We start from the raw sequence: 26,735 nt of genomic DNA on the forward strand, positions 1-26,735 counted from the left end.
GGTTTTAATACAGTTGTACCTACTTCATTTGTGAACCTAAGGTAGATATTTCAATGGTAGAAAAATAGCATTCTGCAATTACATTCTGTAATTACATTCTGCAACAATCTTAACCAAGCATTGAAAATTCAAAGACCCTGGAATTGAATTGAAAACTGTTATTTTTTCAATGATTCCTCCCTCTCCCTTGTTCCATTGTCAATTGAAAATAAAACATTCAATGCCCAATGTATGACTTCTAGTATTTTGTTCAATTTTGAAGTGATATATAATTAAGTCATTCAAAAATACATCTCTTAGGCACAAGTTTAAATAATAATACATTTTACACTTACACATTTTTCACCAGGAAATTGGGCTAAGTCTTGTAATTAGGAATATTGGAAATAAAAAAATGCAGTTATTTAGAAAAAAATTGAAACTCTAGAGTCTGGAAGAATGTATGATAAAGTGATCATGGAAATTTTTTTCTTCCAGGTGGCTTAGAATCGTTGAAAAATCTTCAGCAACTAATTGTGGACCATAATCAGTTAATTAGTACAAAAGGTCTTTGTGATACGCCTACCATTATATACCTGGATTGCTCACATAATCATCTTACTGAAGTTGAGGGCATTGAAAACTGTGGATTGCTCCAAATACTGAAGTTACAGGGAAATTATCTAAGTGAGGTAATTGCTTTGAATTAATTGATTTCTGTGATTAACACAGCATTTTTCTTTTGCTAGAAATATCACTCATACATTTTAAAAGCAGTTTTAACTTTTATCCTTTTTACTTATCAGCTGTATTTGATTTCCAGTTTAAACTATTATATACTTTTCACTATTTAAAAAATGTTCAACATAATTACAATATCTTATAAGAAATCTAAGTTAACATTAGTTTTTTATAATACTAAAATAATAAATCATAACTTTTCAGTTATGATTCAGTGTGTAAGTGGGACCAAGTTTATCTGAAATTCTAATTAAAATTTGTCACAAAGTATTAAAAAAATGCTAGCTATGAAAATCATTATTGGAAATTTTATTCATACTAAAATTCTCATAATATTATACTTTGATTTATGATATGCTGTTTACCAGAATATGTCTGTTGTTAGTTTTGGTAGGTTTTATTGTTTTAAATTTGGCTAAATGACAAAAATATTTTGCTTAATATAAGCTAATAACCCAAATTTAAATATAGCTTCCATCCTTAGAGAATCATGTTCTTCTAAGAGAATTGCACTTGGATGATAATAGCATTTCAAGTGTGGAAACATTTTCTTCATATTGGCTGCCTTTACTACAAATCCTGAGTATCTCTCAAAACAGGTAAAAATATAATTTGCTTAATTAAGCTTAAATGCAGTGAATGATTAACATAAATGTGTGATCTTCATAATAAGTAGAAAAGCTGTTAGGTTTTTCCAGTAATTCAAGGAATGTACATTACAATAAATTGGACATAAATTATAAATATAACTTCATAGAATTAAAAAAATTAAAGTGTATTGATATATCCTCAAATTTTAGTAGAATTTTAATTGTCACTTATCTTACTCATTTTGTTTCTTCTCAAAAATGTACTATGGAAATCTCTCAGGGCAGGTTTGTTTATATTTGTAAAGATATAGTTCTTGGAAAATACAGGAGGTAGTTAATTTAATTCAGAAGGATGTCTCATTCTCTCAAATGGTACTTATTAAGTCCTGGAAGAAAGATTTTTAATCTGCTGTCAACTTGCATGTCTTTTTGTAACTGTTAAGATTGATTTAAATTTGATTTCCCTAAGGATATAAAGTAACACTTAAAAAAAAATACCTTCACATTAAGTTGAGATGGGTACCTGCCACAGAAGATCCATTTAAAACCACCAAACATCTGGATCTTTGCAGAGAATAACTGTCTAAAACCAAAACAGGAGCACAATATGTGTATGTCTCCCTCTGCTTAATATTTCATTGAGACCTATTTACCCTAATATGATTAATTTGTTCATCAAAGGCACAAGGAGTAGGGGAAAGGAACTATCTTTAACAAGAAGTTGCTTCTGTGAGTTGTACAATTCTTGCAAAACAAGTGAACAAGACAGCTCAATGTTAACATATATGTACCTGTCCCCTCCCAAACATAGTTTTCTCTCAATCTCTGTCACAATAGTGCTCCCTCTTTGAGCATATATGTCCTAAGTGATTTAACTTCCACCTATTAAACTATTCTACTATTTGACAGATCAAAAACTGAATCTGTATTTTAAAATTCCCTCAAATTATTTTAATCACATCTAAAATATGAAAGTTGATTTGTCTTTAAAAGGATATTTACCCCGAACAGCACTGTCAGATGATACTATTTAAGTAATTTGGGCCATCACAAACTTACTGGATCTTTTCACAGTATTTTTTAGGTAAGAAATACAATTTCAATAGAAATACTCAGCTATGCTTTGGACATATGAAGTAAATCACTCAGTAACTGACATATCTAGTATATTTTATAGAACTAGATCTCAAGCCACATTGATAAGCATAATAATTTTTAAAGAATTTAGAAAATATTTAAATCAAGAACATCTTTTGAGAAATAATGCCTTTATTTCTTTGGACAATTTATGTCATCAAAGAAATATTCTGCTTTTAAAAATTAAAATTAACACTAGCTGATAGACTTTTACCCTATCAATATGATGTGCCTTGTTTCTCATATCAATCTGATATGACCAGGAATTTTATAATAAACTGGACTACTAAAAAAATTTTAGAGTTGATAACAATAACTGGGATACTTAAACCAGATAATCCATATTTATAATTTTGTTTGTTTAGCTTTATAACATTTGGATATTGAGGTGGTGTTTGCCATTTTAGGGGATACAAAACTGAGTACCATACGTCCTGACCCTCAAAAAAACTCTTAGATGTAAAATAACAATTTGTTGAACTTAGCTATATAAAAAAGTGGTGAAATTATTATATAATATATTCTATTTTGAATTTTTAATAATATTGTCACTTATATTTGAAGATATTTTTAATGGGTCTCTCAAAGCTCTTTGCACAAGTAACCTCCTACCATTTTCAGGAGGATGAAAGAATAAGTCCTGAGGACACCAGGGAAATGTGATTGATAGAAATGAACACATAGTAGTGAAATTATTTCCTAAAATCGTAGTGAAAAATTATCTTCAAACTTAGGATTTTTCACCATAAGTTAATATCATTAGCTGTAGAAATTACCCATTTTATGTTAAGCTTTTACATGTGCATTGACTTTTTAAGAACTATTTTAGGTTTGATAAAACTCAGGGTCAACAGATCTGGGTTTGAATTCTGAATCTACAACTTATCTGTCAGTTGACACTGATTAACTCTTTTCTCACTACCTGATCCTCAGTTTTTTCACTTGTAAAAGGGGTGGTAACACCTACCTTACCTATTTTATGGGATTTTAATGATTACCCAAAAGGAAAATGTATGTCAATACATTTTGAAAACCTGAGAGAATTTTATAAATGTGATATTTGGATTTGTGTGTGGTATGTCTTTTAAATTGTATGTGTTTTTCTTTTAATTTTTAATAAATATTTTCATCACAAGGAAGAAATTATGTGCCCATATGCTTTTTTCCAACAAATGAAATACATATAAAGAATGATACTTAGTACATATTGTTTGAAATACATGTTTCATCCTGACTTCTGTTTTAAATTTTCATTAGGACATGTGACTGTTTTAAGTTTTTCTCAGCGGAGTTCTAACTGGAAGACTTTCCAGCTTCATAAGCCTTTCTACTTCCAGTGAGACTCTAAGTAGGAGCAGAAAGTGGAAACTATTACCCATTGGCTGCTCATTGTACAAATCTTTTGCTTTTTGTCGTCTTTGAAATTTATATCTTTTTTATGCCCAGGGCTAATGTGACAAGGTCAAATGGTATTAGGTTTTCACTAATGTCCTTTGTCTTTCTGGTTTGAATTTTCTTAGAAAAAATATACACAGAATGTCAGTAAAAGGAAAAGTTCTAGAGGTTAAAATAAAAACGATTCTACTATTAGGTTTCTACCATCCTAGTGGTGAATAAATAGCTAGTTTTCTTGATTAAAATTTCCAAAAAGGAGCATGATTCTAAAAGCATGGTTATCTGAAAAGGCAAAATTTCGATATTATGAAAAATATGTGGTCAAACCAAATAGTTCTTCACCTGAAGAAATACTTTATTTTTGCAAAGGGAATTTTTATTTTTAATTCTAAAACTTTATTGGTTATTTTTAGTTAATGTCTTCATATAACCTATATGTTACCAAATATTGCCATATAACTTATTGGTTAAAAACATGAGATATTCTGAAAAAAGAAAAACTCATTATCTATTAATCTTTCAAAATCCATTTAGTAGGAGGGTAAAGATTTAGCATTAGAAATATACTAACGGTAAAAAAGAAATAAGAATTTTCTTTTAATAAATACATTTATTATAATTGTATTTTCACTTAAATAACTTAAATTTCTTACTTGTAGGAATGATCTAGAATGCCTGAATAGGAAATGTCACAAAATTAGGACTTGAATGCACTAATTACGTATTGACAAAGTTTTAAGTTTCTTTTTCAGTGTACATGTGACATTTCAGTAAATTTTTTATTAAAGAGTGTGTGTACAAATAATGAACTGTATATGCAAATGTAATGGCCAATATTTGATCACTTTTTCTTTTATTACCTTGGATTTTTCCCCTGGAAATTGTTTTTAAGAAGCAGTGTTATATAGGTAGTGTAAATAGTAATATTGTACTTAGGATTGGCTACAATCAGAGAGGTCTTCCAGACTCCTTATTTAGTCTGTTTTATCATCAGTAGCATCTTCTGTCTCTCTTCTAATGCAGAACAGGATAATACAGGAGAGGAGTTAATGTCAGTACAAGGGTTGGCTTTGTGCCATGAGGCTTCCAGTCACAGTGTTATCCTGTAAGCTTCTGATCTTAGAATAATAGTACTTTTTTTTTTCCTACCATGGCAGGGTGTTGGTAGAAATAAAGATGTAAAAATCTCTGCCAGGTAAACTGGGGGGACAATATAAAAAAACCAAGAAAGTAGAAGTGGAAACTAATGCATACTTTTTTTTTCTTTTTTGTACCAGAAATACTCATTTAGTGGAAGTATATTTTGAACATATATGGATCTTCAACATTTATAGAGGGGATTAGTTCAGATTAGTTTTGTATTTGTGATGAGAATATATTTTATACAAAGTAATTTTTATCTTGTTTAAAGATTTAGATGAACTAGCTTAATTTTTATTGCCAAATAGCTAGGGTAATGTGATATTATGTGATAAAGTAAGTGTAAACTTGTCTTGGTTGGAAATGTAAATCAAACTAAAATTAATTTTCCCTTCATAGCTTTTGTTACCAATAAAGTGAGTATTTTCAGTATCACTTATGTTCCTTGTTTGAATATGGGGTCTTAATGACAATTGTATCTTCGAAAATGATAGAAACTTTTAAAAGTAGTAGAAAAGTTTATTATTATTAGAATTTGAACACGCTTGTTTTAATAATATTAATTTTAAAAATTAGTATATTTCTGCCAAATTTAAGTTATTCTATCAATAGAAAACAATTTCTATTATGTGTTCCTTAAATGCATATTTCCAATTTAAAAATAACCCCAGTGTAACCTTGTGCACTTACAGGACTTATAATACTTTTAATCTAGTAAATGAAACCTTCTTTAAATTAGAAACAAAACTAGTGACTCTAATTAAAGTTATATTGTTAAAAAGTAAAAATACATATTTTTTATGTTTTTACCTCTTAATGGTTTGTTAAATGTTTGAGCCAGAAAAAAAATACATAGAAAATATGAATTCTGTGTAAATTTGGCCATATGCAAAGATACAACAATAACAACAAAAAACCCATTTATTTTTATTTAAGTACCAAGTACACATTAAGCTTCATGATAATTATGATTGATACTAGCAATTCCATGATAACTTCTCTTTAGAAATAAATCTTTCATTATAGAATAAATACTTAAAATCTTATAATTACTGCATTTTTAATAAGTATTGTTAGTAAAGATTATATTATTGTATTCTATTGTGAAAATGCAATTGTATATAGTTATACATTTCTTCCAAATTTATAATTTATAACATTATATAATTGTGTTATATAAATATATATTTACATCAATAATATTAAGAACATTCCAATTTAAAATTTTTATAAATTCCATTTTGGTTTTCAGCTTGACAAAAATCATACCACTTTTTCATTTTGTTTCTTTGGAAAAACTAGATGTCAGCAACAATTGTCTTTCTGGTAAGTTTATAGTAATATATAATTGTTTTTTAAATAATAGGCTTTTGAGTTTCTGTTCCAAGTATGGTAAGGCGTTGTTTTGGGTAGATGAGTTAATGGCATTTACAAATAACATATCTATACAAAATGGTGTAGAGGAGGAAAAATTTCCTCTACCTTCTCAGGCTAAGCCTGAGAATTAAACTGATGTAAGTCAGATAAACAGAAAAAGAGAATACAAGTTATAATTTTTTTTTTTTAACATGTACATGGGAGTTCTCACAAGAAAATAAAGACCCCAAGAAGCAATCAGAGTTGAACTTACATAGTGAGCTGGACAAAGAGTAGTAAATTGTGAAAATGTGATGAGGCAGAGGGGCTTGGGCTAAGGTAGTTAATTGGATGGAAAAGTGACTAGGAAACAAAGGCTAGTTTAACAGGTTTGTTTGTATACATATCTCTTGGCCTGGACTTCCTGTCCTTGTGATAAGAATGTCCCTTTGCTTCTGGTATAGGTCGAATATCTTTCACATAGGAATTTAATCTCTTGCTTTGAAGAAAAAGAAGGAAGGTCAGAGGGCCCTTGCATCTGCTCTTTTTTAGGTGCCTTTAACTCAAAATAGTCAAAATGCCAGAATGGCGTACTGAGGTGCCGTGTATTCTAAACTCCTTCAAATGTGTGGTGAAATAATTTAATTAAAAATTTCTCTCCACTTTTAAAATCATATTACTTCCATATCTTTCTGGTAAACCTGGGAAAATGTCAGAATTATATTTTTATTTAAAATTCATATATCTTTTACCTATGAAATGAATAGCCTAATGAAGATAAGTAAACAAACTTGTGTAAGTTGTTGACTCCTAACCAGACATCCATTAAAAGTTTATTAAATTAAAGAATGATGAATTGATTTGGTTAAACAGTCCCTCCCCCCAAATTTCCCCATCTCCATTTTCAGCCAGTCCCCTCATAGAGACAATCACAGTTCTAAATTTGTCACCATAGGTTAAATTTGACTGTTGTACAACTTTGTATTAATGAGATCAAATAGTATTTGCTTGGCATTCATGTGACATTCCACCACATCAGTTGTTCAGTTGTTTGTAAAGGTAGTCTTTTTTTTCTGAACTGTAGTCCTTTGTATAAATATATTACACTTTGTCCATTATCCTGTTTATTGATATTTTAATTTTTTCCTGTTTGAGGCTACTGTGATTACAAAGTTCCTATGGAAATTCTTGTACAAATATTTTTGTAAACACATGTTTTCAGTTCCTTTGGGTAAATGTTTAGAGTGTAATTACTGGATAATAGAGTAGGTGCATGTTTAACTTTATAAGAAACTGTTAAAACTGTTTTCCAAATAGTTGTAACATTTTATTTCCCCGCTAGTGATGTGTAAGAGTTCCAATCGCTCCATTCTTACAGCGTTTTTAGTATTTCATTGTGTTATCTCATTATGGTTTTAGTTTGCATTTCCCTGATGGATAATGATATTGAACCTCTTTGCATGTATTTATTGATGATTTCTGTATATTCTTTTGTGTCTATTCATGTGCCTTACCATTTAAAAAAATTGGTTATTTGCCTTTTATTGATTTCAATAAATTCTGTATATATTCTGGATGAAATTCTTTGTCAGACATGTTTTGTGGATGTTTCTCCCAGTCCCTCTTTCACCTATTAATTTTGTTAATGATATCTTTAGATGAGCGAAGTTTTCAATTTTGATGAAACTTTATTATTTTTAATAGTTTTTGCTCTCTGTGTCCTTTGTAATATTTTTCTACCTCCAGATTGAGATGATTTTCTGTGCTTTCTTACTTTCTTGTAATAAAGTAAGAAGTCTTATACTTTAAGTTTTTACTTTTAGGTCTGATCCACCTCAAATTATTTTTTATGAAAGGTTTGAAGTAGAGGATGAGTTCAATTTTTAATATGGATATTTAGTTAACTGTTCCAGCAACATTTGTTGAATGAACTATTTTCATCATTGAATGACTTTGATGTCTTTGTCAAAAAATTGATTTACATTTTGTCTATGTTGGGATGTGTCCCTATTAACTGATTTTCTCTTAATGATGTTATATTTTCCTATTTCTTTTTATGTCCAATAATTTTTAACTGTATGTTGAACATTGTTCATAGTACAGTTTGCTGAGTCTGGCTGTTGTTGTCTTCCTTTTAAAGGGTATTAAGTGTAATTCTGGCAGGCAGTTAAAGTATTGGTGGATAATTTTGTTGATGTCAGCCTTAATTTCATTCCCTCCTAGGACAAGTCATTTTAGTTTTCACCTCTCAGTGCATGCCCCTACCCCAGGGCATTGTCTTCACTCCTAATGCATGTTCTTTCTGGATTTTAGCTGAATCTCTGAGCTATTCAGTTGAGTCTCATCTGATGGGGCTGAAATTCCAGTGTCTTTCACTGCTGCATGAACTATAATGTCATCATTCGGCTGTTAGCCTGATAGCAGGTTATCTCTGCTAGGTTTTTCAGAGTGTTGCCCTGCCTGTAACTCCTAGCACTCCAAGGACCTGCGGCAAATCCTCACATAGACTTCTTCCCCCAATTTCCTCCCCCGAGCATATGCACACACAGCTTCTTCTCAGAACTTTTCACCATAAATTCCAGCCTCACATCTAAACTTTGCCTCCTCACTCAGCAAAACGGCCTCTTTGCTTGGTTTCCACTTTCTTGCTCTAAGGTAAAATGCATTTAGGCAGAAAACCATTGTGATTGTCAGCTCACCATGTGTGTTTCCCTTTTCTCTGAGTGAGGCTTAAAAACAGGTGCTTCATGTTTATTGCTCAGTTTTATGATTGTTTTCTGTGGGAGAGTAATTCTGGTATAAATTACTCTTAATGTATCCTAGACTGACCTACTATTTTTACTTTTGAAAGTATAAATATAATTCTGTTTAGGCATACGTTCAATTTTACCACTATCCTATTACTTTTGATTTTACTTTTTTAGATTTTGTGTTTACAATCTGGGGCAAACTGCTCTAAGCCCTTTACATACATTATCTCATTTAATCCTCACCCTATGAGATAGAGATGAACCTGAATCATCAAGCAGTTGTATGATTTGCATAAATTCACACAGTGGCTAAATGGTAGAAATATGTATTTTGATAGCAGAGTCTATGTTCTTAATATGGTCTCCTTTTAAAAGCATATCATATTCTGCAAAATAAATATTTTTTGTTGCCTTTCTTTAATAGCTAACCCATAAATAAAATGGTCATTGATTTATGATTATTTTTCTTTATCTGTGATAACTTTCATAATAATTTTTATGGTTTATTTTCTATAGATCTTACAAGTGCCCTAAGGTGGTTTGATGCATGCTTTTCTCTCCATGAATTGTCTCTCACTGGAAACCCACTTCTTCAAGAAATAAACTGGAGGTAAAGAAACAATGTTGCACCCTATGTACATACTTTATTATAGTTGCAGAGAACACAGTTCCATGAAAATTGTTCTGTGTATACTAATTACTTGGGAAAAGTTAATAAAAAATAATTTAAAAGATATTCAAAACAAAACAGTTTTGTAAAAATACTTTAAAAAATATTTTCTACCTAAAATCATTTTTGTACATGTATGAACTAATGCAAATTTGAAATGATAATTTTGATCCATACCATGGATTATGTGACACTTTTAGTATGATGTCAACTTAGGTTTTGTGTTTATAGAAAAGACATTTGCTGGGAATTACTTTTTTTTTTTTTTTTTTTTGCGGTACGCGGGCCTCTCACTGTTGTGGCCTCTCCCGTTGTGGAGCACAGGCTCCGGACGTGCAGGCTCAGCAGCCATTTGATTTTGTTTTATTTTCTTAACAGAGAAAGTTGGTGTCTGTTAAAGTATGTGTTATAAGTATATATGAATTCATGCCTCTATTTTGAATATTGCAGTACCTAGATGTAAAAGAAAAAAATTTTTTGTGATTTTTTTTAAACTTTTTTTAAAAAATTTTAATTTTATTTATTTTTGGCTGCATTGGGTCTTCATTGCTGCATGTGGGCTTTCTTTAGTTGAGGCAAGCGGGGACTACTCTTTGTTGCAGTGCGCGGACTTCTCCTTGCAGTGGTTTCTCTTGTTGCGGAGCATGGGCTCTAGGTGCGCGGGATTCAGTAGTTGTGGTGCATGGGCTCAGTAGTTGTGGTGCATGGGCTTAGTTGCTCCATGGCATGTGGGATCTTCCCGGACCAAGGATCGAACCTGTGTCCCTTGCATTAGCAGGTGGATTCTTACCCACTGAGCCACCAGGGAAGTCCCTTGATTTTTTTTTTTAATTTAATTTTTTTTTTCTACAGCAGGTTCTTATTAGTCATCAATTTTATACACATCAGTGTATACATGTCAATCCCAATCTCCCAATTCATCCCACAACCACCCCTGCCCCCCCGCCACTTCACCCCCTTGGTGTCCATATGTTTGTTCTCTGCATCTGTGCCTCCATTTCTGCCCTGCAAACCAGTTCATCTGTACCATTTTTCTAGGTTCCACATACATGCGTTGATATACGATACTTGTTTTTCTCTTTTGACTTACTTCACCCTGTATGACAGTCTCTAAATCCATCCATGTCTCTACAAATGACTCAATTTCATTCCTTTTTATGGCTGAGTAATACTCCATCGTATATATGTACCACATCTTCTTTATCCATTCATCTTTCGATGGGCATTTAGGTTGTTTCCATGTCCTGGCTATTGTAGATAGTGCTGCAATGAACAGAGGACTGCATGTGTCTTTTTGAATTACGGTTTTCTCTGGGTATATGCCCAGTAGTGGAATCGCTGGGTCATATGGTAGTTCTATTTTAAGTTTTTTAAGGAACCTCCATACTGTTCTCCATAGTGGCTGTATCAATTTCCATTCCCACAACAGTGCAAGAGGGTTCCCTTTTCTCCACACCCTCTCCAGCATTTGTTGTTTGTAGATTTTCTGATGATCCCCATTCAAACTGGTGTGAGGTGATTCCTCATTGCAGTTTTGGTTTGCATTTCTCTAATAATTAGTGATGTTGAGCAGCTTTTCATGTGCTTCTTGGCCATCTGTATGTCTTCTTTGGAGAAATGTCTATTTAGGTCTTCTGCCCATTTTTGGATTGGGTTGTTTGCTTTTTTAATATCAACCTGCTTGAGCTGTTTATATATTTTGGAGATTAATCCTTTGTCCGTTGATTTGTTTGCGAATATTTTCTCCCATTCTGAGGGCTGTCTTTTTGTCTTGTTTATGGTTTCCTTTGCTGTGCAAAAGCTTTTAAGTTTCATTAGGTCCCATTTGTTTATTTTTGTTTTTATTTCCATTAATCTAGGAGGTGGATCAGAAAAGATCTTGCTGTGATTTATGTCAAAGTGTGTTCTTCCTGTGTTTTCCTGTAAGAGTTTAATAGTGTCCGGTCTTACATTTAGGTCTCTAATCAATGTTGAGTTTATTTTTGTGTATGGTGTTAGAGAGTGTTCTAATTCTATTCTTTTCCATGTAGCTGTCCATTTTTCCCAGCAACACTTATTGAAGAGACTGTCTTTTCTCCATTGTATATCCTTGCCTTCTTTGTCATAGATTAGTTGACCATAGGTACGTGGGTTTATATCTGGGCTTTCTATGCTATTCCATTGATCTATATTTCTGTTTTTGTGTCAGTACCATATTGCCTCGATTACTGTAGCTTTGTAGTATAGTCTGATGTCAGGGAGTCTGATTACTCCAGCTCCGTTTTTTCTCCCTCAAGACCGCTTTGGCTATTCAGTGTCTTCTGTGTCTCCATACAAATTTTAAGATTTTTTGTTCTAATTCTGCAAAAAATGCCATTGGTAATTTGGTAGGGATTGTATTGAATCTGTAGATTGCTTAGGGTAGTGGAGTCAGTCATTTTCACAATATTGAATCTTCCAATCCAAGAACATGGTATATATCTCCATCTGTTTGTATCATCTATAATTTCTTTCATCAGTGTCTTATAGTTTTCTGCATACAGGTCTTTTGTCTCCCTAAGTAGGTTTATTCCTAGGTATTTTATTTCTTTTTGTTGCAACAGTAAATGGGAGTGTTTCCTTAATTTCTCTTTCAGATTTTTCATCATTAGTGTATAGGAATGCAAGAGATTTCTGTGCATTCATTTTGTATCCTGCTACTTTACCAAATTCATTGATTAGCTCTAGTGGTTTTCTGGTGGCATCGTTAGGATTCTCTATATATAGTATCATGTCGTCTGCAAAGACTGACAGTTTTACTTCTTCTTTTCCAGTTTGTATTCCTTTTATTTCTTTCTCTTCTTTGATTGCCATGGCTAGGACTTCCAAAACTATGTTGAATTATAGTGGTGAGAGTGAAAATCCTTGTCTTGTTCCTGATCTTAGAGGAAATGCCTTCAGTTTTTCACCATTGAGAATGATGTTTGCTGTGGGTTTGTTGTATATGGCCTTTATTATGTTGAGGTAGGTTCCCTCTATGCCCACTTTCTGGAGAGTTTTTTATCATAAATGGGTGTTGAATTTTGTTCAAAAGCTTATTCTGCGTCTATTGAGATGATCATATGGTTTTTCTTCTTCAATTTGTTAATATGGTGTTTCACATTGATTGATTTACGTATACTGAAGAATCCTTGCATCCCTGAGATAAATCCCACTTGATCATGTTGTATGGTCCTTCTAATGTGTTGTTGGATTTTTTTTTTTACATTTTTACATGTATATTCATCAGTGATATTGGTCTGTAATTTTCTTTTATGTAGTATCTTTGTCTGGTTTTGGTATCAGGGTGATGGTGGCCTCATAGAATGAGTTTGGGAGTGTTCCTTCCTCTGCAGTTTTTTGGAAGAGTGTGAGAAGGATGGGTGTTAGCTCTTCTCTAAATGTTTGATAGAATTCACCTGTGAAGCCATGTGGTCCTGGAGTTTTGTTTCTTGGAAGATTTTTAATCACAGTTTCAATTTCATTACTTGTGATTAGTCTGTTCATATTTTCTATTTCTTCCTGGTTCAGTCTTGGAAGGTTATACCTTTCTACGAATTTGTCCATTTCTTCCAGGTTGTCCATTTTATTGGCATAGAGTAACTTGTAGTAGTCTCTTAGGATGCTTTGTATTTCTGCGGTATCTGTTGTAACTTCTCCTTTTTCATTTCTAATTTTATTGATTTGAGTCCTCTCCCTCTTTTTCTTGATGAATCTGGCTAATGGTTTATTAATTTTGTTTATCTTCTCAAAGAACCAGCTTTTAGTTTTATTGATTTTTGCTATTGTCTTCTTTGTTTCTATTTCATTTATTTCTGCTCTGATCTTTATGATTTCTTTCCTTCTACTAACTTTGCATTTTGTTTGTTCTTCTTTCTCTGTTTCCTTTAGGTGTAAGGTTAGTTGTTTATTTGAGATATTTGTTGTTTCTTGAGGTAGGATTGTATTGCCATAAACTTCCCTCTTAGAACTGCTTTTGCCTCATCCCATATGTTTTGGATCATTGTGTTTTCCTTGTAATTTGTCTCTAGGTATTTTTAAATTTCCACTTTGATTTCTTCAGTGATCTCTTGGTTATTTAGTAATGTATTGTTTAGCCTCCATGTGTTTTTTACTTTTTTTTCCCTGCAGTTAGTTTCTATTCTCATAGTGTTGTGATCAGAAAGATACTTGATATGATTTCAGTTTTCCTAAATGTACTGAGGCTTGATTTGTGACCCAAGACGTGATCTATCCTGGAGAATGTTCCGTGCACACTTGAGAAGAAAGTGTAATCTGCTGTTTTTGGATGAAATGTCCTCTAAATATCAATTAAATCTGTCTTATCTATTGTATCATTTAAAGCTTTTGTTTCCTTATTAATTTTCTGTTTGGATGATCTCCCCATTGGTGTAATTGAGGTGTTAAAGTCCCCCATTATTATTGTGTTACTGTTGATTTCCTCTTTTATAGCTGTTAGCAGTTGCCTTATGTATTGAGGTGCTCCTATGTTGGGTACATATATATTTGTAATTGTTATAGCTTCTTCTTGGATTGATCCCTTAATCATTATGTTGTGTCTTTCCTTGTTTCTTTTAACATTCTTTATTTTAAAGTCCATTTTACCTGACATGAGTATTGCTACTCCAGCTTTCTTTTGATTTCCATTTGCATGGAATATCTTTTTCCATCCCCTCACTGTCAGTCTGTATGTGTCCCTAGGTCTGAAGTGGGTCTCTTGTAGACAGCATATATATGGGTCTTGTTTTTGTATCCATTCAGCGATACTGTGTCTTTTGGTTGGAGCATTTAATCCATTCCCGTTTAAGGTAATTATCAATATGTATGTTCCTATGACCATTTTCTTTATTGTTTTGAGTTTGTTTCTGTAGGTCCTTTTCTTCTCTTGTGTTTCCCACTTAGAGGAGTTCCTTTAGCATTTGCTGTAGAGCTGGTTTGGTGGTGCTGAATTCTTTTAGCTTTTGCTTCTCTGTAAACTTTTGATTTCTCTATCGTATCTGAATGAGATCCTTGCCAGGTAGAGTAATCTTGGTAGTTTCCTCCCTTTCATCACTTTAGATATATCATGCCACTCCCTTCTGGCTTGTAGAGTTTCTGCTGAGAAATCAGCTGTTAACCTTATGGGAGTTGCCTTGTATGTTATTTGTCGTTTTTCCCTTGCTGCTTTAAATAATTTTTCTTTTTCTTTAATTTTTGCCAATTTGATTACTATGTGTCTTGGAGTGTTTCTCCATGGGTTTAGCCTGTATGGGACTCTCTGCACTTCCTTGACTGGGTAGCTATTTCCTTTCCCATGTTAGGGAAGTTTTCGACTATAATCTCTTCTAATATTTTCTCAGGTCCTTTCTCTCCCTCTTCTCCTTCTGGGACCCGTATAATGCGAATGTTGTTGCGTTGAATGTTGTCCCAGAGGTCTCTTAGGCTGTCTTCATTTCTTTTCATTCTTTTTTCTTTATTTTCTTCCGCAGCAGTGAATTCCACCATTCTGCCTTCCAGGTCACTTATCCGTTCTTCTGCCTCAGTTATTCTGCTATTGATTCCTTCTAGTGTAGTTTTTATTTCAGTTATTTTATTGTTCATCTCTGTTTGTTTGTTCTTTAAATCTTCTAGGTCTTTGTTAAACATTCTTGCGTCTTCTCGATTTTTGCCTACATTCTTTTTCTGAGTTCCTGGGTCATCTTCAGTCTCATTATTCTGAATTCTTTTTCTGGAAGGTTGCCTATCTTCACTTCATTTAGTTGTTTTTCTGGGGTTTTATCTTGTTCCTTCATCTGGTGTATAGCCCTCTGCCTTTTCATCTTGTCTGTCTTTCTGTGAATCTGGTTTTTGTTCCACAGGCTGCAGGATTGTAATTCTTCTTGCTTCTGCTCTGTGATTTTTTTTTTAATGAATTTTCTTTTTAAAAAAATTCTCTAATCTGAAACTCTGAAATTATGCTAACACCAATTATCCCAAGTTAAGCTTCATCTTTTGTATAATCACATTTTTTGAAGTAATTTACATATAATAAAATTTATCAATTTTGAGTATCAGTTTATGAGTATGAATATTGTGTAAAAACCACCACAATCAAGTTATTGAATATTTTTATCACCTTGAAAAATTACCTTATGCCCCTGGGTGGTCAGTCCCCTCTTCCAGTTGTTAAAAATTTCTCTCCACTGTCTTATTACTCTCACTGTTTCTGATGAGACGTCTGTGAACATTCATGCCTCTGTCTCTGAGTACTTTTAAGATTTTCTCTTCATCAGTGGTCTTCAGCAATTTGATTATAATGTGATTTGGTTGCTTTTATATAAATTTACTCTGCTTAGGATTTTTTGTTTTTTATTGGCTTAAGTTTTTTTTATTTAATGTATAGTTGATTTACCATGTTGTGTTAGTTGCAGGTGTACAGCAGAATGATTCAGTTATGTGTGAGTGTGAGTATTCTTTTCAGATGTTTTTCTATTATGGGTTATTACAAGTTATTGAATATAGTTCCCTTTCTTATACAGTAAGTCCTTAATGTTTATCTACTTTATACATAGTAGTGTGTACCTATTTATCCCAAACTCCTCATTTATACCTCCCCCTTGTCTTTCTTCTTTGGGAACCATAAGTTTGTCTTCTATGTCTGTGAGTCTATTTCTGTGTTGTAAATAAGTTCATTTGTATCATTTTTTTATTCCACATATAAGTGATATCATGTGATATTTGTCTTTCTCTGTCTGACTTACTTCACTTAATATGAAAATCTCTAGGTCCATCCAGGTTTAGGATTTACTGAACCTCTCAGATACAGTGAATTTATAGTTTCCATAAAATTTTGAAAATTGTTGGCTAGTAATTTTCAAATATTTTGTTCTATCTTATCCTACTAGGACTCTAACTTCATCAGTATTAGACCACTTGATATATCCCAGAAGTCTCTATTGCTCTGTTCTTATATTTATTATACTTTTTTTCTGCCTGTATTTCAGTCTTACTGGTTATTGCTATATCTTCAAATTCTCTGACATTTTCTTCCTGTATAGCTCCTGTGCTGTTTAATCCCATCTAGACTGTTTTTCAGTTCAGATCAGATATTATGATTTTCATTTCAAGACGTTTCCTTTATTTTTTAACATTTATAATTTCTCTCCTAATCATGGTCATATTTTCCTGAATCATCTTGAACATATGGATAATATTTATAATAGCTGTTTTAACACCCTTGTCTGTTAATTTCATCATCTCTATCATTTTGAGGTCTATTTTTATTGATTTTTTTTATGATTCTGGGTCATATTTTCCTACTTTTTGCATGCCCAGTCAATTTTGGTTGTAGTCTGGACATTTAAAATTTTATACTTGTTGATTTCTTAATTTTTTTTTTCTTTAAATAACATATATTTTGCTTCTCACGTGCAGCAGCTACATTACTTGGAATTAGTGAGATACTTTCAAAACTTCCTTTTAAGTTCTGTTAGGGAAGTCTCAAAGAAATCTTCAGACTAGTGCTAATTTAGCCCCACTACTATGGTACCAACTTTCTGAGCATTCTGCCCAATGTCTCTTATATGTATCCTTTCAACTTTGGCTGATGAGAATTATTCCCATCCTCATGTGAGTTCCTGTAATTTTTCTGCCTTTTGCTTCCCACTTGTTCTTTCCCTTGGCTTTAAGTGGTTTTTCTCTCACACATCCTCAGACTCATTTACCAGGTCTAGGTGAATTAAATCCCAGTATACTGAAAAACTTTGCATATATCCACTTCGGAATTTTCTAGTACTGGTGATGTTTATGGCCTGAACTCTTATCTCTTTTTATGTCCAGCAGCATGCATTTGTTAGATGGTTTAATATGATTTATTGTACATTTGACATTTGTATCATATCAGGTCATAGATACATCAAGGCAGAACAAGCCAAAATGGACAGGGCTTGTAGCCTAATTTCGCAAGGTGTGTTTGGCAACATGCTAAGTATAGGGAAAGGCAACCATTTACTAAAATTCAGGTAGGAAAATCTATTTCAGGATGCTAAGTTTGGATCAAGTCAGCAAGTCTTATCAATTTGACCAGGTAGTAAAAATAATTTATGAATACAATATAGATAGGGAGAAATGAATAACTGAATAAAAGGTTGTGACATCCAGTCCTAGGGCAGAAGCAGTTGACTCTTTCCCCTGATTTGGTTTCCCTGTGATGTGTGGCCATAGCCAGGAAGATCCTTGTTTTTCTGAGTACTTCAGAGGAATATAAGATATCTTACAGAAGAACCAATGATCTGATTATGTTTAAAATTCCTTTACCTGACTTAATCTACCTGTAGAAAAAGATAAGAGAGTCTAGGGAGTAGTCGCTGTTCCCTCCCTTGTCTAAGGTCACTGCAAACCTGTGACATTCTCCTTCTAGATGTATTGGTTTCTTGAATTTGTTAATTGACATTTAGTTAAGAAAACAGTAGCATTTTTACACCAAGTCAAACACCTGTGTGATTTGCTACTCATTGATGAGTATCACAGAGGAGTTATTATCTTTTTGCCAGAAAATCTATTTTGCTTTCTTTTTTCTTTAAAGCTCAGTTTCCACATAAATTTCTAATGTTACAGTGTTTTTTAGGGAAACCTGGTATGTTTCCACATGTTTTAGAACAGAACCTGTCAACTTCTAATTTAGAAACATCTGTTTCTAAGTGCAATTTAAGCTGTATAGCATGGAGGAAAGAGTATAACCCAGTGCAGTGGTTCTTAAAGGTGTATCCCCCAGACCAGCAGCTTCGTCATCACTTGGAAACCTGTTAGAAATGCAAAATCTTGAACACTGTCCAGATCCACTGAATCAGAAGCTAGCAGATGATTCCCAGTAATCTGTGTTTTATCAAGCCCTTTGTGTGATTCAGTGTGCACTAAAGTTTGGAAATCATTGTGTTTTTAAACAAGGACATCTTCCTACTGCCCCGTGTTTTGTGATCCTGGGCAAGTAACTTAACTTTTCTGTGTCTCTGAATCTTCATTAGTAAAATGAGGATAAAAATGGTACCTATCTTATGGTATAGCCATTAGATTTGAATGGGATAATGCACATATCTTGTTGATAACAATTCCTAGAACACGGTAAGCACACAAAAATCTATTACATTCTATTACTAGGCCTACCAGACTATATATGGGTTCTTATTCAATCACCAAGTATTTAGTGTATGCCTGCTATATGCAACCAGTGTCCTAACATGTTAGACATTATAAGGGAAATTCAATGTAACCCATGATTTCAAGTCATTTTTATAATCTTGTTAGAGATAGAAAATGTATGCAAAAATGATAACCATGAAAACTAATGGTAACAAACACTGAAACAGCATTGACTTTGTGCCCAACATCGTTCTCATCATTCTCATTTAATCCTCACAATATGCCTGATGAAATAGCAACCTAGTGTCCTCATTTTATACTTAAGAAAACTGAGTTCCCAAAAGGCTAAGTAGCCTACCCAGTTTCACACAGCTAGCAAGTCAAAGACCCAGGATTCAAATCCATGCAGTCTAGCTCCAGAATCTGTGCTCTTAACTATTAGATTTTAGTACCTAATAAAATATAAGTGTCAGATGATTATTGTAGGCAAGAGATATGCTTTAGAAATTTGGAAATATTATCTTAATTTAATGTGACCAGGGAAAACTGCCTGCGCTGAAGAGGCAAACTTTGAGTTAAACCTCAAAAGTTTGGTAAGACTGAAAATCAGGGGCTTCCCTGGTGGTCCAGTGGTTAAGACTCTGCTCTCTCAATGCAGGGGGCACGGGTTCAATCCCTTGTTGGGAAACCAAATCCCACATGCTGCACGATATGGCCAAAAACTAAATAAATAAAATTAAATTTAAAGAAAAAAGGAAAACCAAATTAAAAGAAAAGAAAACCCTTCTGATGGAGGAAATATCCAAAAAAGGAGGGAATGTGAAAGGTGAAGTTAGGCTCTGTTAGAAGGCCAGTCTATTCAAGTAAAGTGGGTATAGTGGGAATACCATTGGAAAGAAGTAAGAAATCAAGTACTTATGCTTACAGTGTGTCAGAGAGTGGGCTAAGTACCTATATATATTCCTTCATTTCACAGCAGCTGAGTTATGTTCTGTAATTATCATTCTCATTTTACAGAGTATTTACTGAACATACCAAGAGTCTCTATGAGGAATAAATATGTTACCACATGATAGCACTTTACAGTAGTGCCTGTCAGAAAGCATACTTGATAATGCTAGCCATTATTTTTAAGGAGCTATAGAGAAATTTTGAATAGTTGTATGAAAATGAAAATAGTATTTGGGGAAGCTTGTTTTTAGTAGAAAAGTGACAAGAGATTAGGGGAAAGTAGCCAAATTAAATGAAAATCCAAGCATTAAAAAATGGCTAAAATTAAGTAGTAGAAGTGACCCCAGATTATTGTACAGATCCTTATAGTTTAGAGTCCTTGTATGCCTTGTAGACACCCAAAATTATTTGTTGGAGGAATACATTACTGAATTTAATTACATTATAATGTGTAAAAGCTTGAAAAAATACATGTTTCAGCCCCTCTAATTTTTCTATTGAATTTATTCAATTTTAATTTAGTGTTTGAAAATGTTATTTTCTATAAATTGAAAATTTATATTATTGTTGATTTGCAGTAATTATCAGTATCTGCAGTTCTAAAATTGGAGTCCTCAAACTCCTAGGGAACCATAGTATTTATCACATTCTCCAAGTTTCCTGAGAAGCTGATCTTAGGACAAGTTATTATAGGAAATGTCAACTATTAGTTAATGTCAAATCATAAGGTGATCAGAAATTAAAACTATTTAAGGATTTTGTGTGCATATGTGAAAAGGCCACCTAGATATGTTTCTAGACCTCTTACCAGCTTGGTGAAGGACTCCCTTTTCTGGAATAGAAGCAGTCAAGGTCCCCATCCAGATGCACTAGCTCACATTCTAGGGCTGTGCTTCTCTTACATTGAGATTTAAAGCACTAATCCCCCAAGTTTTGGGTCCTCATTTCTAGGAACCAGATCTTAGAGTGAAATTTCCCATACAAAAAGAAGAGTGTAATCATGTCTGAAAGACTGCTTAGCAGGTGATATTATTTATAATGAAAATGTCTGATGGGTTGTTTCCAGAGAGTTTCCCAAGTAATTCTATAGAACAAGTTATATAGTTGGCATACAGTGACAAATAAAAATAGCAGCTGTGCCCATTATTCAGAGCAAGTTCTTTGGGGGGCAATGGTTTTTCTATTAGGTGTTGGGCAAATAAGACATGAATTCTTTTGCTGATCTGGTATCAGTTACCATCTGAACAGCTGCCATGTTGCAAGTTGCAACAACTAGAAACAAACCTATGTCCTGAGTAACCTTTCAATTTATTTATTTTTCTTTATTTTGTTTGTAGAAAGCATAAGCACTATTTTATTGAATAAAATGTGCTTCTTGTAAAATCTATTGATATAACACTGTAACACATATATAAATATAAACATTCACATTTTATTACACTTACTAAGTATATACAGTTTTAAAGAAAATATTTAATTGGAAATAATCAATACTGAAAGAGAATAGGTAGTATTTATATATACAATTATTTAGCTATTACAATTTCTATGTTTAAGTTAACTTTTATGGACTGGACTAATAGCAACTTGAAAATTTTACCTATCAAATTTCACTTAGATCAGTTGCTCTAATGCAGCTTTCATAATTTTAAGAAGAAATTCATTTATCTAAAGAGGTTAAAATCTAGTAATCTATAAAATATGGATTTGTTAATGAAAGGATCAACTCAGACTTTAACCAGTATATTCCAATGAACTTTACATAACCCCTTGATACCAACGAAGGGATTAGTTATAGATTTTCCCAATTGGCTTCTTACTTTCATGTCTAGCCAGTGATAACACGAACAAAACTGATGTACTAAAAGAAATCTCTTTTTAAAACTTAATCCACAGACTCAGTTTGGAATTTCCTTTGGGAATGTGATTCATTCATTAATGATTAATAGAGCTTCTTAAGTGACAGAATATTCACCAGGAAGTTTTCACTAAATGAAATATTGATTCAGCCCTTGACTAGGAGGAGCCCAGCTGGAAAAACTAAGGCTGAGATCTCACAGTGTCCTTATACTTCATTCTGAACATGAATCAACTTGTTACAGTGCTTTCTAATATATTTATCATAGGCTCTTTATAAGGCTGCATTTGAATTTAAGGCCAATTCATGTACTACTAACTTATACAAATTTGACTATTGTTCCTTAAAAAAAAGACTTAAGAAAAATATGTTTAAATAAAACACCAACTCCAACCTGGATATGTATTATGTGATTCACAAATTTGAAGACACTGTCGTATTCTTGAAGATCCAAGCAAACTAAATTTTTACATCCAAAGAAGTTCAAAATATTGTGACTAAAATAAACTGGGAACTTTTAACGTAAAGGTGATGAGTGTAATATCAAAATATTCCAAATGTAAAAATTCAAGCACCGTTGACCCACATTCTCTAGAATTATTGTGTGTAGCTAAAATATTATACTTGATATCTGTATCAATAACCATGTCAAAAATATAGCATTTGATGATAAAACTATCATTTTGCTGATCCGTGTCAATTAACATCTCAACAGCTTCCACATGATGCCAGTTGCAACACCTAGAAAGAACTCTAATGTCCTGTATTACCTTTGAAATTATTTTTCATTACTTGGTTGTCTGGAGCATAATCCTTTTTTTACTAGGTAAAATGTTTGTGGTAAAATATTAATCTGTTCCTTAATCTGATAAAGCAAATTCTTATATTTTTGCCTCTTGGATTATATTAGATTATTTGGTTAAAATGGCTCTTTATTCCAACCATCAATTATTTCTGAGTAGAAAGCTATTTATTTATTTATTTGGTATGTACTCTCTAATTTTAGAGTTACAGGAATAGTTTTCTTTAAAAAATTCACAGCATTTATATAAAACCAATGGCAATGTTAATCAGTGACATATCATTGGAATGTAACTGCCCAGGACCACAGTATCCCTTATTTTAGCAAATTCTTCTGATATCATTGATATATAGACTATGGTATAAGTTTCCATGCAAGCCTTTTTTTAAATTTAGGACAATTTGCAAATGATTTGAATTTCAGAGTTTCTTTAAGAATTATTTTTGTTTCTTTTTTTTTTTTTTTTTACTTTAAACCCGATCATCTCTGATTTTAGCATAATGTGCTGAGGTCTATTTTCTTCCCAGTGTAGTGGTTTTACTCTTTAAGGTGCACAAGAAAGACTATGTTTTAAAAATACAGATTCCCCTGAACCTGCCAGTAGAGGTCTATGTGTAGCTGAAGACTCTGCATTTTAAAAAGCACCCCAAGTACCACTGATACAGTAGTTCAAGGACAGTCCTTTCAGAAACACTACCCTTCAGGGCTGGAGGCACACATAGGGATCTAGCTTGAATTCTCATCTCAATGAATTTGGAGAGTGACTAACACAAAGGGTAGATGTGTTGGACCCTGAGGTTCTCATGTTAGCAACGTGAGTATTGCCTTCCTTTTGCTGACACCTCCTCATTTAGCCAAACTGAGACCTGAAAGATGACCACTCAAGAGTGTCTCATAGGTGTTACTGCATCTGCACTACCACTGTGGGTCCACCATCCTGGTAAAAAGTTTTGTACACACAAAAGCTTACTGAAATGGTTATACACTAGAAGAAAAGAAAATCAGCTTTACCTAACTGCTAAGAAATCCAACTTATAATAAGGTAATATGCTTTATTAATTTTCCTTATAAGACATACCTTTTTCAAACATTAGAGCCTGTCACTGGCACACTTCATTCCTTCTGCTAGTCAGGTCCACTCTGGAGACCAAGGTACCAGGTAGAAATTCGCTTGGTACCCAAAGAATTAGAACTGTTGGCTATTCTCAAGAACTATTTCCATCAAGTTATTAAAGTATTTTATTTGATCTTCTATAATGTAGGAAATTTACTTTGAAGAAACAGGACCAGTAATAGAATTAAGAGAATCTTTTTTAAGCTGGATGAACACCAATGCAGTCTTAACTTTCAATACCCTTTATTATCGCATCTTAAAAATCATTATTTCATACCTGGCATTTTATAATTATAAATAAATAAGTTATTTTGACATTACAGCCATGTCTTGAAGAAACCTTGATGCTGGGTATTTTGGTAAAGATTTAGAATACAGTGTAGCTTCCTTAGTACTGTAATAAATTATTTGGTAGGGTGGAATGTTTCCTTGCTTTGATGAGAGCCTCAGTTAAAGATTTCATGTTATATTTAATATTTCTACCTCTGAGGTGAACACCTCTGATTACCTCATCACCTGTGGTGAATAGATATGATCTTAATGTAACATCCTGCTTTCAAACCATATCTTAAAATGAATCTAAGCAGAAACACAATATATGCCATTTATTTAACCCTTTGTGGTAAACATGGTAGGTAGTTTTTGATTTGGCAAGCATTTCTAGCTACAAGCCTCCTAAAAAGTTCAAAATATATGGGCTCAAATTTTCTTAATAGCTTTAACTCTTTATTAGCAAACCATTAAGCTTTTGTCTGCTTCTTAACATTGTAAGACATCTGATAATTACCCTGAAGAACCAAATCTAATCCTTTCTCTCTTTCCTTATTAAATATCTGTAAGAAAAAAAAAAAGCATCATTTCTGGAGTGGTGGAAAGGTGTAGAGAGCTAGTCAACTGTGTCCTCAGTAAATGAAAAACTGTGGTATTCCTCTATTTTGTTTCATCAAAATGTATTTGTATTTGTACCTCTCTGATGATTATTTTATTTAATACCAAGGCTACCAAGATCATAACTCTACACAGGGATGCATTATGATCTTGGTTGGCCTTATGCATTTTTGCCTTAATGGACCACTTCCTCCATTAAGAAATAATTAAAATTATATTTTACGACTGTGTTTGCATAAATAGATATACCAGTCCTGACTATACAGTCTAGGTAAAAGGAATAACTCTTGTTAGGGCTTTGCCTTCTTAACTCTTAGTATTTTAGTAATCTTACCCTCCCATCCTTCATTTAGTGTTTAGGAACTGCTTGTTTTTTAATGAATAGATTTTATTTTTTAGAGAAATTTTAGGTTAACAGCAAAATTGAGCAGAAAGTACAGAGAATTCCCACATACCCCCGGTCCCCACACATGTACAGCCCCCTCACTGTAAATACCCACACCAAAGCAGTACACTTTTTTTTTTGCGGTACGCGGGCCTCTCACTGTTGTGGCCTCTCCCGCTGCGGAGCACAGGCTCCAGACGCACAGGCTCAGTGGCCATGGCTCACGGGCCCAGCCGCTCCGCCGCAGGTGGGATCCTCCCGAACCGGGGCACGAACCCATGTCCCCTGCATCGGCAGGTGGACTCTCAACCACTGCGCCACCAGCGAAGCCCCAAAGAAGTACACTTTTAACAATCAGTGAATCTACATTGACACATCATTATCACCCAAATTCCATAGTTTTTTATAGGAGTTCACTCTTGGTGTTCTACATTCTGTGGGTTTTGAAAAATGTGCAATGACATGCATCCACCGTATGGTATTATATGGAATCGTTTTACTGCCCTAAAAATCCTCTGTGCTTTGCCTTTTTATCCTTCTCTCTACTTTAACCCCTAGCAACCGTTAATCTTTTTGTCTCCATAGTTTTGCTTTTTTTCCAGAATGTAACACAGTTGGAATCATACAACATACAGCCTTTTCAGATTGGCTTTTTCCAATTAGTAATATGCATTTAAGTTTCCTCTATGTTTGTTCATGGCTGGATAGCTCATTTCTTTTTAATGCTAAATAACATTGCATTGTATGGATGTATCACAGTTTATCAGTTACCTACTGAAGGACATCTTGGTTGCTTTCAAGTTCTGGCTGATACCAGTAAAACGGCTATAAACATGTGTGGGTAGGTTTTTGTGTGGACATACATTTTCAGTTCATTTGGGTAAATACCAAGGAACCTGACTGCTAGATCAAATGATAAAAATATGTTTAGTTTTGTAAGAAACCACTAAACTATCTTCCACAGTGTCTCTACCATTTTTCATTACCACCAACATTTAATAAGTATTCCTATTTCCCCACATCGTTATCAGTGTTTTGGATTGTGGACATTTTAATAGGTAGGTAGTAGTATCTCATTGTTGTTATAATTTGGAATTCATTAATTAATGCTTATTTGTCATATTTATATCTCTTTTGGTGAGATGTCTTTTAAGGAGTTTGGCTTATTTTTTAACCAAGACATTCATTTTCTTATCATTGAGTTTTAAGTGTTCTTTGCATATTTTGGATAACAGTCAATTATCAGATATGTCTTTTGCAAACACTTTCTCCCAGTGTATGACTTATCATCTCATTTACTTGACAATGTCCCTAGGAGCAGGAATTTTTAATTTTAATGAAATTCAACTCATTAATAATTTAGATGTGTATTTTGTATTGTATATAAAAAGTCATCACCATACCCAAGGTCATCTAGATTTTCTTCTATTTTTTTTTCTAGGAGTTTTAGGGTTTCACATTTTGCTTTTAGGTCTGTGATCCTTTTTTAGTTAATTTTTGTGAAAGATGAGAGGTCTGTGTCTGTATGTCTAGATTCCTTTTTTTTTTGTACATGGCGATGTTCAATTGTTCTAGCACCAGTAGTTGAAAAGACTTATCTTTTCTCCATTGTATTACTTTTGCTCATTTGTCAAAGATCAGTTTACTGTATTATGTGGGTCTACTTCTGGGTTCTCTCTTATGTTCCATTGATCTACTTGACTATTCTTTTGCCATTACCACATTATCCTGATTACTGTAGCCTCACAGATAATCTTGAAGTCAACTAGTGTCATTCTTCCAACTTTTTTCTTCTCTTTCAAAATTAAGTTGGCTATATGCTTATTTTGCCTCTTTGTATAAGCTTTAGAATCAATTTCTTGATATCCACAAAATATCTTGCTGGT

The 26,735-nt window shown here is 33.1% G+C and overlaps 1 protein-coding gene across 1 annotated transcript in view; it reads left to right on the top strand.

Annotated features, from left to right (window-relative positions):
• The window catches only part of LRRIQ1 (leucine rich repeats and IQ motif containing 1), a gene marked incomplete at both ends in the record, with an annotated part of 173,926 nt that overhangs the window by 45,644 nt on the left and 101,547 nt on the right, over window positions 1-26,735 (top strand). The window contains 4 exon segments of the mRNA XM_082850455.1: window positions 478-671; window positions 1,192-1,319; window positions 6,235-6,308; window positions 9,605-9,698. Of these exon segments, the coding sequence (XP_082706581.1) occupies window positions 478-671; window positions 1,192-1,319; window positions 6,235-6,308; window positions 9,605-9,698 (490 nt within the window).

Source organism: Leucopleurus acutus, assembly GCF_964270905.1.
Source record: "Leucopleurus acutus genome assembly, chromosome: 11".
In the NCBI taxonomy this organism is placed as follows: Eukaryota; Metazoa; Chordata; class Mammalia; order Artiodactyla; family Delphinidae; genus Leucopleurus; species Leucopleurus acutus.